At 37.7% G+C, this 13,852-nt stretch overlaps 1 protein-coding gene across 1 annotated transcript in view; it reads right to left on the reverse strand.

Annotated features, from left to right (window-relative positions):
* The window catches only part of LOC121954784 (regulator of microtubule dynamics protein 2), a 38,682-nt gene extending 31,183 nt beyond the window's left edge, over nucleotides 1-7,499 (reverse strand). The window contains exon 1 of the mRNA XM_042502483.1: nucleotides 7,048-7,499. Within this exon, the coding sequence (XP_042358417.1) occupies nucleotides 7,048-7,493 (446 nt within the window). The 5' untranslated portion in view covers nucleotides 7,494-7,499. The remainder of the gene's footprint in view (nucleotides 1-7,047) is intronic.
* Between the last annotated feature and the right edge of the window lie 6,353 nt (nucleotides 7,500-13,852).

The following is a 13,852-nucleotide window of genomic DNA, read 5'->3' on the forward strand; positions in this document are numbered from 1 at the left end:
AAGGGATCTCTCAATAGAGCTTAGCAATGGTAGTCTCCGCGGTTACAAAGTTCAAAACAAACCCGAGTTACCATCCCAACATCAGCAGGCCTTGGAACATGCAGCTCAGCTTATTCAGTGTGTGTAGCTGTGGTGACAGGACCAATGAAAGCCTGCTCTACAACAGTGGCTGACTGACTGGAGACAGTCCAGTTACTTATTCTCTATCCCCCCCAAAGGCTGGGCAGGGACTGACTCCTTAGATGTTGACTCCCAATTCCCCATTGATCAGCCGCTGAACCACCCAGCAGACAACATCGCTGGGTTTCTATGTATTCCCTTCTCTGTTGTGGTAATACACGCAGAAAAGAAGTGGGCGAAAAATAACCTGTCATTCATTTACCATGACACATGATGACACAAGTCAATAATGAATGCAATAATTCACCTTGCAGGCTCATGCCATTACACTTGCTTTAATTCTATTGGGTGACCATAAATAGAACTTCTGTTACGATGTTGAAACACTTTGTTCCTAAAATAACACGAGGTAGAAACAAAGGGTTTGTACACAACTGCATACACGTGACATCTGGCTTGTAGTTTTGCCAAAAGGCAAACAGGCAAGAAAAACACCTGAGCAGGAGGTAGAATGACTCCTACTGGTACAGAGAAAGAATTTAAAGAAACAGAAAAGTTATATGAAATATGCTGGTGAGAGTAATGTAAAAGGAAAGTTTACTCCTCTAATAGCAATGATGGCCGTGTCACGATAGCCAAGCACCAAAGGATGCTCAATAGTTTACATTAATCATGCCTCAGTGAACTTGGGAGTGGACCAAAGCAAAGCAGTTGTGGACTGGCAGACCAAAACAATGAAAAAAATTACAATACCAGTCCCAGTACCAGTAACCTTTAAAGTGGTTTGATCTGGCAGGTGGTCTGGGATCAGACCCTGACAGAAGAAGGATCTAGGCCTAATGCAGGTTATCGCTTCACAGAGGACATTTGGATATCACTCAGTCCTGGGTAATTTTGGTCAACACCTGAAAGGTGTATTTCACAGATATAAAGAGGTTCCTCACATAAAACTAGGCTCACTCTGCAGTGGAAAGATCCAAATACGTTTGAAATTGGTGCTACATGACCAGAGATAACAGAGCAAATGGATGCTTTTGATCAAGAGGGAGAAAACCTACAACTACCAGAATGCATCACACTGTACCAGATGCTCCTGCTGACTTGTGCCATAATGTGGACTGGTTCCCAGTGAAACAATGGTGGCTGGCAATCTTGTATCACAGTTGAACGGTTCGCTAAAACAACAGTTTTACAATTCAGCAACAGAATCTTGGTTTATATTTCATCAATGCTGCTTAGTTGTAACATTTGATCTCGTTTTTTTTTTGTTTTGCCTCCATTTTCACTGAGCAAAAAGCACTATGGCGCTATGACACCCACTTCTTGTTCACAATCTCTCGCTACCACAGCTAAACAGGGCATTTTAATCTGTTTCTGGAAACATTTTAGGAGATGAAGAAGCAGTCCAGTAACATTATCTTTTATATTCGATCAGATTTCTGTCCGAGTTGAGAGAAAGAACAAGGGGAGCGGTCACTGTCTTGATCATCTGTGTGCTCTTTGTCCGCTTAGTTGGCGGCACAGGTGGCGGGTTAAAACGAAAATGTAGACATACAGCCTGTAGTTTGAGCAATTCCTCCATATTAGGTAAATCACGTCTTTTGGAGGAGTTTCACCACAGGGGAGAATATGTTATTATATTTATATATATAATACTGGTTGGATGGAGGGGGATTAACAACAGTTCATCTACACATTCTACCCACATTGATTTGATTCAAAGTTGGTTGGAAATCAGCAAAATATCCCTTTAAAGGTATCGAGTACAAATACCCGGTCCTTGCTGATAGATGCTAAAACCCTCCATAGATCTGAAAGAAACTGCAGGGTCAGATGATAATTCTCTGTGGGTTCATCACTTAGAGTGCCTAATTTCACAAACAGGTAGTCATGTGATTCATTGTCAATATAATTAAAGATTGATCAAGATCAGCATTTCATTTCAAGGGGCCTTATGCAATCAAGGTAGTCAAATCATAGAAAACTCAACAGATAAAGGTCAGAGACCAGCCAGGGTGACTGAAGACACTCAGACAGATGAATGAGTCTGCTCTGCTCTGTGCGCACAGTATACATTGTACACGCTTGTTTGTTTGACTAAAAGCTTTTTACTGAAGCATGAATCTGAGGATATACATGTGAATGTCTCGGATATGAACAGCTGCGGAGCAACATGAACAATGACGTCACAGGGAAGTCAGACTAAAGCTTTTAATCACAAAGCAGACAATGAGCTCCCTTTTCTCTTTCTAAACATTTCTGTGTGTGTTGATCAGGCTTGCCCGTCACTAAACAAAACTCCTGCTTCAAAAGTGCTTAAATCAACAACTATCCAATGTCATAAATGCTATTTTTTTGGAAAAGGAAAAAAGAAGTGGTAATGTCCTTGAGCTACAGCGACGTGATGTGAATAAACTGAGTGGGAACTGTTCAAGGAATTACAAGTTCCTACAAGACACTTTGAAATGAGGCCTCTGACAGCTTGGCACACAGACAGGGTGATTGATGGGTCTCCTTACCTGCAGAGAGGTAGCTCTGAGGAAGCTGTTGTGACACATGAGGAGTGAACGGAATAAACAGCTGGAACTTTCAACCTTTTGGTGGGTGGGTCTGCATGTTCCCCTTTTTTTGATCGACACCACAGTGCTCTGTAATTTTGACATTATGTCACACTAATAGTTCTGAGTATTTCTTTAGAGGAAATATGCAGCCTTATTCTGACTAAGGTCGGGACAACATTGTCTTATCAGACAGTTTGGCAACACTGGTCAAGCTTGAAATATCTCTGCAAACGTACATGACAAAGTTGATTTATAAAAATAATAATTTTTGTAATTTTGTAAATCAATCAACTTCAAATATGCAGGAAGAAAAAAACCCAAACAAATGTTAGAAAACCATTAAGATAATCAAAGTTATTAACTGCAGAAGTGTATAAACACAAGCCTTTGCCTATTCATGATGTTCATCTATCATGCTCTGCAGCAGAGCTTGCTATAAGCCCCGTTCATACTTGCACAATGCCCCCTGTTGGAAATCTGCTGCCCCACTAAAGCTGTTTTTTTTTTTCAGTTCAATAAATTCAGTTGATATACAATTCTAGACTTGTTTTTCTCTAATTTATTCAATATGTTGCTGATTGCTATTGGAGCACACAGTTTTTTAGGGGACAAAATGTGAAACTGAGATGTTTGCAAACTCACATTTAGCACCATGCAATAAAAGCACTAATCTTGCTAATCTTAAATGTATTCTCAAGGCTTTAGATTTCAACAAACATGCAACATCTGTTACCCAACTCTTAGCATCACGGCTCTTATGGGGATATTGTGTGGAACTGTTATGCTCCAAACACTTCCAAGCCAGTCAATCAGACATGAAGAGCCCTTTAAATGGATGTGAGGATTAGGGGTGTAACTGGCTCCTCTGGGGGGGAACGCTACACATTCCCTGAGGGGCTGGAATTTCTTCACTACACCATTCCCAGTTACCCTCACACCCTTTGCTCATACAAATAACAGAGCGGCAGGAAAGGCTCTTTAATTATGGGAGGTGTGTGCGTGATGTGATTTCGTTTTAAGCATAATAACCCAGGGTGTAATTAACAGCATTTGAAGCGGCCGACGACTGTCACTCAAAACCTGTGAACCACATCTGCTAGAGGGCAGTCTTACACTTGCAGCTGCTTCTCTAGCCAATGAGGAACACGATGGTAACATCAGTAGAAGGCTAGCCTGAAATGTTTATTCATCATGAAAGAAGACTCATATGATATGGTGTTATTACCTGTTTGAGGGCTGTCTGTCTATGATGCTGACAAACATGCATGACCCAGGCACTTTGTTACACATTTTGCCAAGAAAATAATGCTGAAAAAAGTTTATGTGCATCTGGTTGCGTGTGAATTATCTCAAGTATCTTAAAAATGTCATTAGCTTCTTTCCTGGTTAAAACATAAATAAGAACACACAAAAAAATAAAATAAATACAATACGTGACCCAACCTTCGCCTGGTATGTTATTCTTAGAGGACACAGACAGTAAAAGACAACACTGATTAATTATCCAGGGTGCACTGGATGTTCAGTTGGCCTACTTTATGTTGTTGTAGTTGTAAAAATTTGCTCCGAGGCAACTGATTAATCATTGCGAGGACAGTAACAGAGGTGGGGAGAAGCCGCGCAGCTCTGATCTAAGGCTCACTGCACACCTAAAAACTTGCCGGCTAGTAAAAGCAGCTGCACTCAGTGTTATTTTTTCTCATACTCTACTTCCTACACAGAGTAAGTCAAAGTCAATCCATGTTAAGTTAATGTCCATCATGTCCTGCAAAGATCACCCTGTGCTACAACATCTTAAGTCAGCATTCTCTGATCTGTTACAATTCCTGATTCGTGCATTTAAAATATATTTAGTCCATAAATGTCCAAAAAAAACTCAAGTCTGCATGACTGCTGAAAACATTAAAGCCTTGGCTTAATCGTCATAATTTAACTGCTGATGTTTGTTTTTATTAGATTTAAAATAATAGTCCATTCAAAAGAAACACATCTGTTGTTTATGTTATCTGAGGCTGGCAAAAGTTCAAGGCATTTGGCTGAGGTTGGAGGTGGATGACTGAGCATGCGGTGCTTGATTAGTCTGCCGTTCTCTGCAGCACCTGAGGCGAATGTACATACTGTCAGAACTATAATTGAGCGCACATAAAATGTGCAGCGTTAAATTGGCAAAATAGGAGGAGCATGAGATTACTGACGCACACACTGTTGTTAAAGTGGAAATAAACCTGAGATTTAATTAACAGCTTGCCACTTGTTCAGATATTTATCTGTTGCTTATCCATCTTCTGTCTACTGAAATTATTTACATGAAGAATTGACAAAAGCCTGGTGACATTTTGTGACTGCAACCGATAATAACAAGAAATTTTGCTTCCAATATATTGGCCAGTATAAACATAGGAAAATGCTTACAGCTATTCAGAGACCCTCTACGCCTACATCTGCTCATCTGTTATACTGTGCAATCTCATGAGCAGCAAAGTATTGTAAACAGTGAAGTCTGCTGGACAAACTATGTAATGATGACACTGATTCTATATCATTTCAAGCACTGTATCTGCATGATGACATGAAAAGTTTATTTATTTATTTAGAATCCAGATCTCTCTATGAAACTCAATATATGTGATGGGACTATGCAATTCAATCATATATGATGAGACTTGATTAAAGCAGAAATGTTAATCAGTTGCGTATTTCACACTTGATCAAACATCTCAATCACCCTCAGTAACGAACTTATTTCTCCCTGATCACAGCTGGGTATAAATTAAGTTTTAGTTAGAGAAAGTCTGACTCTAACATTCATTAAACTACCACAATCATTCAACTTCCTTTTGTTTAGAGGTTATGTAACTTTTTACACGTATTAATCTTTTTTTTTTTTTTTTTTTATCGCCAATGGGTGAACACACTGCACCTCACCTTAAAATTGAGACCTTCCCCGACTTTTTCAGTTACATATAACATTCTGTAAAATAATTTCTTTGCAAAGGACTCGGGAAATTTTCCATGAAAATCCAAGGTTATTCTCAAACCGATTATCAAATTAGCTGGCCATTCGTTTTATGTTGACAACTAATCGATAAATTGCTGCAGCGCTTCTAGACATTACTTTCTTTTCTGTATCCTACTTTATACATGTTAAATTGTTACTCATGATAACAACCAATTTAATTTCAAATTCTTGTGATGGACAGCCATCGCAGTTATATACGACCTGCTGATATTGTACAAGTGCAGCACAGTAGCACTAGATTAGGTATAATGGCAACAATCAAAGAGTCTCGTGAACCCTTGGGAACAACAGAAACTTTTTTGCCAAACATCTTTTCTGTATGAAACAGACTACAAGCACAGACATTCAAAAAGTTGTGTTTGAAGAGTCATAATTTGAACCAGTTGGAGATATGAAATCTTAATTAAATCTGTATCTGGCACATTAAAATAACAGTAACCTATTGACTCTGGCACGTTATTTTTCACAAACAACTTTCTCTAAATACTGGAGATCCTAATTCAGAAATACTAAGCTGATAACCTAAATTATTGACATGATTATGAAGTGAATGAAAGTTTGACACTGTCATCATGTGATCAGCTAGATTGATTATATTAAAGACCACAAATATTCTGCTTGTGTTGTAAAAACATTACAAAAACATTGGTCCACTCGTGATTGCACAGTGAGTGTTGTGGTTCAGACCAGTGGGCCCAAAAATATTATCAGACATAGAACGACCCTTATACAGATGCATTATGGATTCGAGCAATAGAGTGTGGTTGAAGATTGGAACAAAATGTATATTCATGCATTTAATAATGTGTGATTAATAAACAGATGAATGGCACATGTGATGAAGACACCGTACTTTGAGCACAGGGTGTTCTGGTAAATTAATAATTGTCATGAGAGCAACGCTCCAAACTACTGGCTGTGATCAAAGGTCCAAGTCGGCCACGTGAAATTAAAATTTGGTTTACAAGTGAGCCAGGGACAACGTGTGAGTTCAGTTTAAAAATTGTTGACATTTTCTGTATCCTTTTAACTTAAATGCAGCAGGTGGGTTCAAGTAAAGCATTTAAAATATAGGTGTGTGTGTGTGTGTGTGTGTGTGTGTGTGTGTGTATGTATGTTTGTCATTGTGAGGGGCTGAGGAAAAATGCATCTCAGTATTACTTCTGTGGCTTGCACATTACTGCCTTAGAATCGGTTTTAGCCAAAGTGAGGTTGGATAATTGGATAATTTTGAAGAACTGGATGTGAGCACAGTGAAGTAAATCCTATGTTAGGACGTGTTTTTGAGAAATGTACAATAATCGATTATAAAACTGGATTAGTGAATCCACCTTGTAGAGTACTCACCCTCCTTCACTTTCGGCTTCCTCTGAGCTCCGACCCCCGGCTCTGGCCGCAGCGATGGTGACCGCGGCCCTTTTCCTTCGTGTTGGTGTGGTCCTGTGAAGAGGGCTGGCTCTACGTGCCTCATCCCGTCCCCTCAGCTCCTCCCTGACCTGGTCCTGCAGTGTCGGCAGAGCATTCTTCAATGACTTCATCTCATCCTTGAGCTCGGACACACACTGGATCAGGGCCTCAAGACGCTCCAGCACCTCAGCCTGACCCCGAGGCAGACCTGGACCGTCCACCAACATGAGGCCGGGCCCTCGTTCATTACTGCGATCCAGGTAGTACCCCGGACACGAGGCTCTTCGTCTTGACCTAAAGCCCTGGTAACAAACCACAGCCAAACTGATGCCAGCGACGCCAGCCAAGGCTCCCAGAACCAGCACCTTACTGTCTGCCTGGGCCATCCTGCGGGCCTGCAGAGGATGGACAAATATAACAAGTTTAAAGCTACTAAATTCATACATATTTTGCTTAAACTGCATGATGTAAATATGAAAAATGTGGGGCTTTCAAATGTGATCAATTCATCCAAAGAGTAATTTGGCAAATTATTAAAAATCCTGTAGCTCTAAATCTCTTAAATCCTTAAAATGTCAGAAAAGAGTTAAAATTATCAACAGATTTTCCAGAGCATTCCTTCAACAGCGCTCAATTCAAAAATATATCAGTATACGACAACAAAACAATAAAAAGTAGCAGAGCCTCACATTCGAGAAGTCAAAACAAGCAAATATTTGGTGTAAACGACCAAAAATTGATTTATTACCAAAATTGTTGTCTAATAATCTATCAGTCAACTAAGTGACTAATTTTGTCTGTTAAAAAAATCAATTTCTCTTTCTTCAGTACATGAGTAGAGTCCACTGGTTTTTGATTCAGTTTGAAACCAAGTGACACTAATATTTAACTCTGTATTAACTGATCAGCAGTTCTCTGGAATTAAAATTTAGTTTGTACATAAGCCATTGTGTGCTCATGTTAACAACTGTTAATATTTTGTATTAGGTATTAAAGTTCTGTGGTCATGTTTCATTAAGAGCTTTAACTGTTAGTAGCGGCACGTGTTCATCAGATGATACTAGTATAATATTAACACTGACACAATTACAAAATGTAACTCATAGTTAGCAGACACCGAGGTGAATATAAATATTGGAGAACTAAACACTAGAGAAGTGTGCATGTGTTAGGGTTTAAACCAGGTTCATTTGTAGTGACAAAAACGGTTGTAAAAAGATGTTTGTCACATGGAGTGACCTTCTACTTTTAACACAACAGCACACTGAAAATCTCAATGGTTGACAGGAGCAGTGTCTACGGGTGAGAGCTAACTAACTAACTAACCAAAAAAAAAAAAAAGACTAACCAAATGTAAAGAACAAAAAAGGAAACATTAATCATTCAGTGAGTCAGTACAGTGGCCTTTTAACTGAACTCTACCTCTTTCCTGCTTCCGGTGTAATCCCTGTTCTTTAAGCAAACGCTATAATTGAGGAAGGCTAACGCTATAAATCACAGATAAGAGAGCGACTAACTGTCTGGGGACCAACACACAACAACAACAATCACGGCTGACCAACTAGCAGAGATAATTGGATCAACACACTAATCACACAGCGAGCGTGTTAGCCTAAACTCAGAGTAACAGCAGCTCTAAAGCCTGAACACACTGACAAACTCAATGTCTGACGGGGTCTCAAGCATACGTCATCCTTATTAACTTCATATTGTCGTTATTAGACTTAATTATATTAACCAGCTGTCAATGACAGAGTCTCACTGCTAGCTAAAAGTCCTCAACCGTGGTGCTAACAGTAAAAACACAGTTCCTAGCCAAGGTTAAACGGTAAGAACGCATTCAAATGTTCACTTTTAACAATATATTATAACAACAACCCGTTAAATAAACATGTTTTGTCTAAATAACAACTTAATAAATAAAAGTAGAGGTCTTACTGCACAGGTAAGGACAGGAGTCACTTCTGTTGATTTGACAGCTCGGCGGTGTAACTGCTAAAATATACCGTGTGCGCTAAGGCGGACAGCAAAACGTTCCGGGCTTCAGCTGCGACAGTGAAAATGACTTACGTCTTATTTGTGAATTTGACACAAAATAAATCCTCTGTAAAAATCAATTTGTCATTATTTTTTGCAAGAGCTGATCCGAGTAGACGTCCTATCTCTTTTTTTTTTTTTTATAAAGGTGCTTTCTGTGTGGAGTTTGTATTCTTCCTCTGGGTGCCTCCTCTCTGAATTCAATCTGATGCATTTCAAGTGAAAAGGAATCTAACTTACCATTAGCCTGCCTGTAGATCTTCATCAGATTTTTTATTTATCTATAATTCCTATTTTGACATTTCAAATTTTGTAACAGAATTATTACATTTATTAAGCAATATTTTCAGGTCCTTTCCTTGTTTTTTTGTTTGTTTTTTAATGTCTTTTTTTCCCCCCAATGTTTTTTTAACTGATTTTTTTCATATAATTTTTTCTTGTAGTTTTTAAAAATATATTTTATTTTTACAATTTTCTTGGTAATTTTGGGGTCATTTCTTCTTTCATTGCTAATTGCCTTCCTCCCATGTTTTTGAAAGAAATCAAGCCAATTTGCTCAGGTTTCACAGGGTTAAACTGGCCAGATGGAGGCTGTCAGTCTGCAGTCTTGACCTGCATTTGCTTTGAGGGAAGACACTCCACTTTCACTAAGTTATTGCAAAATGCAAAATATGTTTGATTTAGACATCATTTCTTCAAATATTTTTAAAAAAAATACCATAATTTACCTTGATGATGTTACAACATCAGTTTTCCTCCTCAATGCAAAAATAATATGCAGTAATAAAGCACATTACTGTAGATTTCAGGGTTTGTTTATCACTGGTTCTTAATAACATTATCTGATATTTATTGGCTTTATGTTTAATTTTTACATTTTAATCATAATATTGTGGCTCTATTGCTACACTTTACCCCCTCGACCTTTTGCCTTAGAAATGTATTCCATTTAAATAGTTTCCTCCATCAACCATATCACCACAGCATAAATAATAAGCAAAGTTCGATACAAGAGCTTCAACGGGGTTGTGTTATAAAATGCCAGCTTTATAGGTTATAATAGCCATGTTCAAAGGGACTCAACATTTATTAATGAATTATTTTAGGAGTTTGTTTTCAAGTAGATTGATCTAATTTTTCTGTGAATACTTTTTTCTATAATGATTATTAAAACGCCATGAAGTTTCATATTGTAAACCATAAATTAATGAAATGCTGCTCCAAATAATTATTCCGTAATAAGATGTTCAAATAAAAAGACCTACCTCTGTGATTTCCTCCTCTCACGAGTGTGTCTGTGCAGCGATCTTGGGCAGAGTGTGCACCAGGATTTAAAAAGTTACTAAACACACATATTATCTCATCAACCTTGGACCAGGTCAGCGAACATGAAGCTGTCCCTACTGGGTTTGATTCAAGTGTTACAAATGTCAATTCCTTTGGAAGTGAGTTAGAATGATTTACTATTAACAGACTTCCTGTATTTCAAGTTATACATCTGTGAAACACCATTTCAGATGCAACACCCTAACCTTTGTCTATATTTATAATTAAAAAAAAATATAGATATATTTTTTACAGATCTTTCCCAATTCTTTGCATATTTTTTTTGCCAGTTGCTTGTTTATTTTCTTTTTCTCATTTAACCCTTGAAAACCTGGATTGACATCAGTGTTCGTTTGCTCCATAAAGACACCTTTCACAAACATTAAACCCTGAGCAAACTGGTTTGATTTCTCTATCGAAACGTGGGTGAAAAAAGAATGAGCAACTTGGCAGGTAATATCCCAAATATGGTAAGAAATGTGTGGTTTTATGAAATTATTTTTATAAAAGGCAAAGGAAAAATGTCTAGAAAACTATTTAAAAAATCCTCTTTAAAAATCACCAAAATCTTTCCTTTTTTTGAGACATCTTTGCTGATTTTTTAAGAAAACAATCAGTGTTTTTTTTAGCGATTTGTTTTTTCTTAAAAAATTTTGGGTGATTTTTTTTTTTTAAAAAAAAAGTTTTTTTAACATCATTTTTAGTGACTTTTTTTGCTCATTTAAAGAATCTGGGTCACCATTTTTTTAAGGAAAACAAAAGTTTTTTTTCTGACAAATTTAAATTAAAAGAAGCTATTACATTTATCATAGTTTGGTATTTAAAATGATGTTGCAAAATTATCAGTTTTAAGAACTTTCTTTAGGTCATTTTTTTTTTTAAATTTTCAGATAATTTTCTTCAAGTTTATTAACTGTCATTCCATCAATATCTGCGAGAACACATACAGTGGAACAAAATAACGTACATCTGCACCAGTGTGCAAAATAAATTAAAATAAGTAAAAACAAATGAAATCTGAGATAATAAAAAGACAATGAGCAGCGGTAGAGACAAGGGAAATGGATAATAAAGTGCGATACAATCAAGTCCCTGATTTCAAAAGTTAAAATGCTTGGTAAAAACTCCTAAAAAAAAAGGGTAAAATATTAATGTTTGTGCAGGTTAAAAAGAGTTCAGCAGTCGTTTGGCCTGAGGGAAGAAGCTGTTGCACATTCTGCCTGTCTTAGAAATTAATTCTCGTATCTTGTTTGACAAATTTCCAAATGTTGCGGTCATTTCTTCTTACGTTGCTCATTGACTTTGTCCCATGTTTTTTTTTTTTTTTTTAAAGAAATCCACCAGTTTTGCTTAGGTTTGAAAGGGTTAATCTGGTTTATCTACACACAGGGACGAGTTCATGATGAACAGTACGAAAAAACAAACAAACAAACAATGCACTTGATGGCCGTATATTTACAGTACTTCATTAAGTTACATCAGTGGGATCATTATGCTTATTTGAGTTGGCAGTGGCATGTGAACTCTCTAAATAGATATTCCTTTCAGCCTATAGAGAGGTAGAGAGCCATACTTGCTTGGGTACAGAGATAACAGGGAGTTCCCTTGCATAACATGATGTAAGGATTGCTACGTGCAGTTTCTTCCCTGCTCTCTGAACACAGTATTGTTCCTTAGCCCACAGCCTGCATTCAGCCTGCACAGGGAACAAAAAGCCCACCTGAAACCTGGAGGCATGGCGGTGCAAAAAGAAAAAAAAAAAAAAAAAGCTTGCCTAGCGGATTGGGTTGGCCCCTGCAGACGTGGATATGTCGATAAGACAGGCGCATCCAGCCATGGCCTTGCTCCCATCGGGTCAAAGCCAGAAGATAAGCAGATATTGTCAACACTGTCATTTTATCCACCCACCACACATCTGCTCACACACATCTCCTACCACGGGGGGACAAACAAAAGCTGCCTCAGATTTGCCTTTGTGCACAGAAACAAGCCCATTACAGTTGTCAAACAATGCATAGAAGAATCAGGGTGAAATAAGGCATCACTATCAGGACTCTGCTGACAGATCACAGCGTGTGAAGCCCAATTGTTCCCTGTCAGTATTCTGCTCGTGTGCATGAGACATCTACCTCAGTGGGAGGAAAGCTAACTTCTGTAACAGTTGCATGCCGTGTTTACAGATACTTTAAAGACTCATTCAACCGTAGAGATGTGGCAGGCGTTGTGTAACAGAAGGCATAATAGCGCTCAGGTATATAGCGTTCATGGGGAATTGGGGAAGTCCAACTCATTGGCCTACACTTGCTTTACTGATGTCTATCTCAGCAGCGAGCATTCACTGTTTTTATCCTTAGGCCTACCAAGCGACTCAAGTAGCTACTGTATTAGGGAGTGTCTCCAAGGAAACGAAAACTGTAACAAAACATGAAATTATGAAAAGCCCTTGACAGGAACAGTTAGTACTGAAAGATCTTAACTGATGAGACTGCTGCATATGAACTCTGCCTTTAAGCAATTTCCATTCAAACTCTATGTCAACCTTCTGGCACTGCATTGATGATTCAGCGTCTTGTCCCTTTATTTTATGTTGAGAATGTTTTTTTTTTTTTTTAAATGTACAAGTCTGGGTACAGAGATGAATGTTCAGTCCACTGATGGTATAGCACAAAAGAGAACCCTTTGAAACCTGAGCAAATTGGCTGGATTTCTTTAAAAATTATGAGAGAAAGAAGGCAATGAGCAACTTGAGAAGACAGCCAAAAACTTAGGAAGAAATGTATTTTTAAAAAATTAAAAGAGAATTACCTGAAAATAAGCAACCAAAAAAAGTAAAAACAAAACAAAAAAAAACAAACAAACATGAAAATTACCTTGAGAAAATGCTTTTAAAAAAGCTAATTTTCAAATCATTTGCTTGTCAACTTTTAGGAAATTAAGTATTTAATGCTGAACATTTCCTGGGGGAGGACCCCCATCTTCCTGGCTTCACATGTTCCTGCCCCTATAATAATAATAATAATAATAATAATAACAAATGCATTTTCATAGGTGCTTTTCAAAGCACTCAAGGACACCGTACAAGAACAGTTAAAAATAAGCAGCGATGTTTTTATGGATCATAAATGAAAACTAATCAGTAATTAGTTAACAAAATAACTAAACAAAAATCATACTTATTAAAACTAGGTATAAAATCACTGTCACAAATGCTGAACCACAACCTATGGCCTTGCCTGTAGGGATCATACTGTAGCCTGTTTTGTCATTATACGGCAGCCATCTCTCTCAATACTGGACTGATTTCAAAAGTTGTTTTTCCCATAAATCACTTACTCACAAAAATGTTAGGAAAAGGGCCAAGGTAAAAAATTTCTTTAGTTTG

This window comes from Plectropomus leopardus, chromosome 15 (genome assembly GCF_008729295.1).
Source record: "Plectropomus leopardus isolate mb chromosome 15, YSFRI_Pleo_2.0, whole genome shotgun sequence".
NCBI classification, from domain to species: domain Eukaryota; kingdom Metazoa; phylum Chordata; class Actinopteri; order Perciformes; family Serranidae; genus Plectropomus; species Plectropomus leopardus.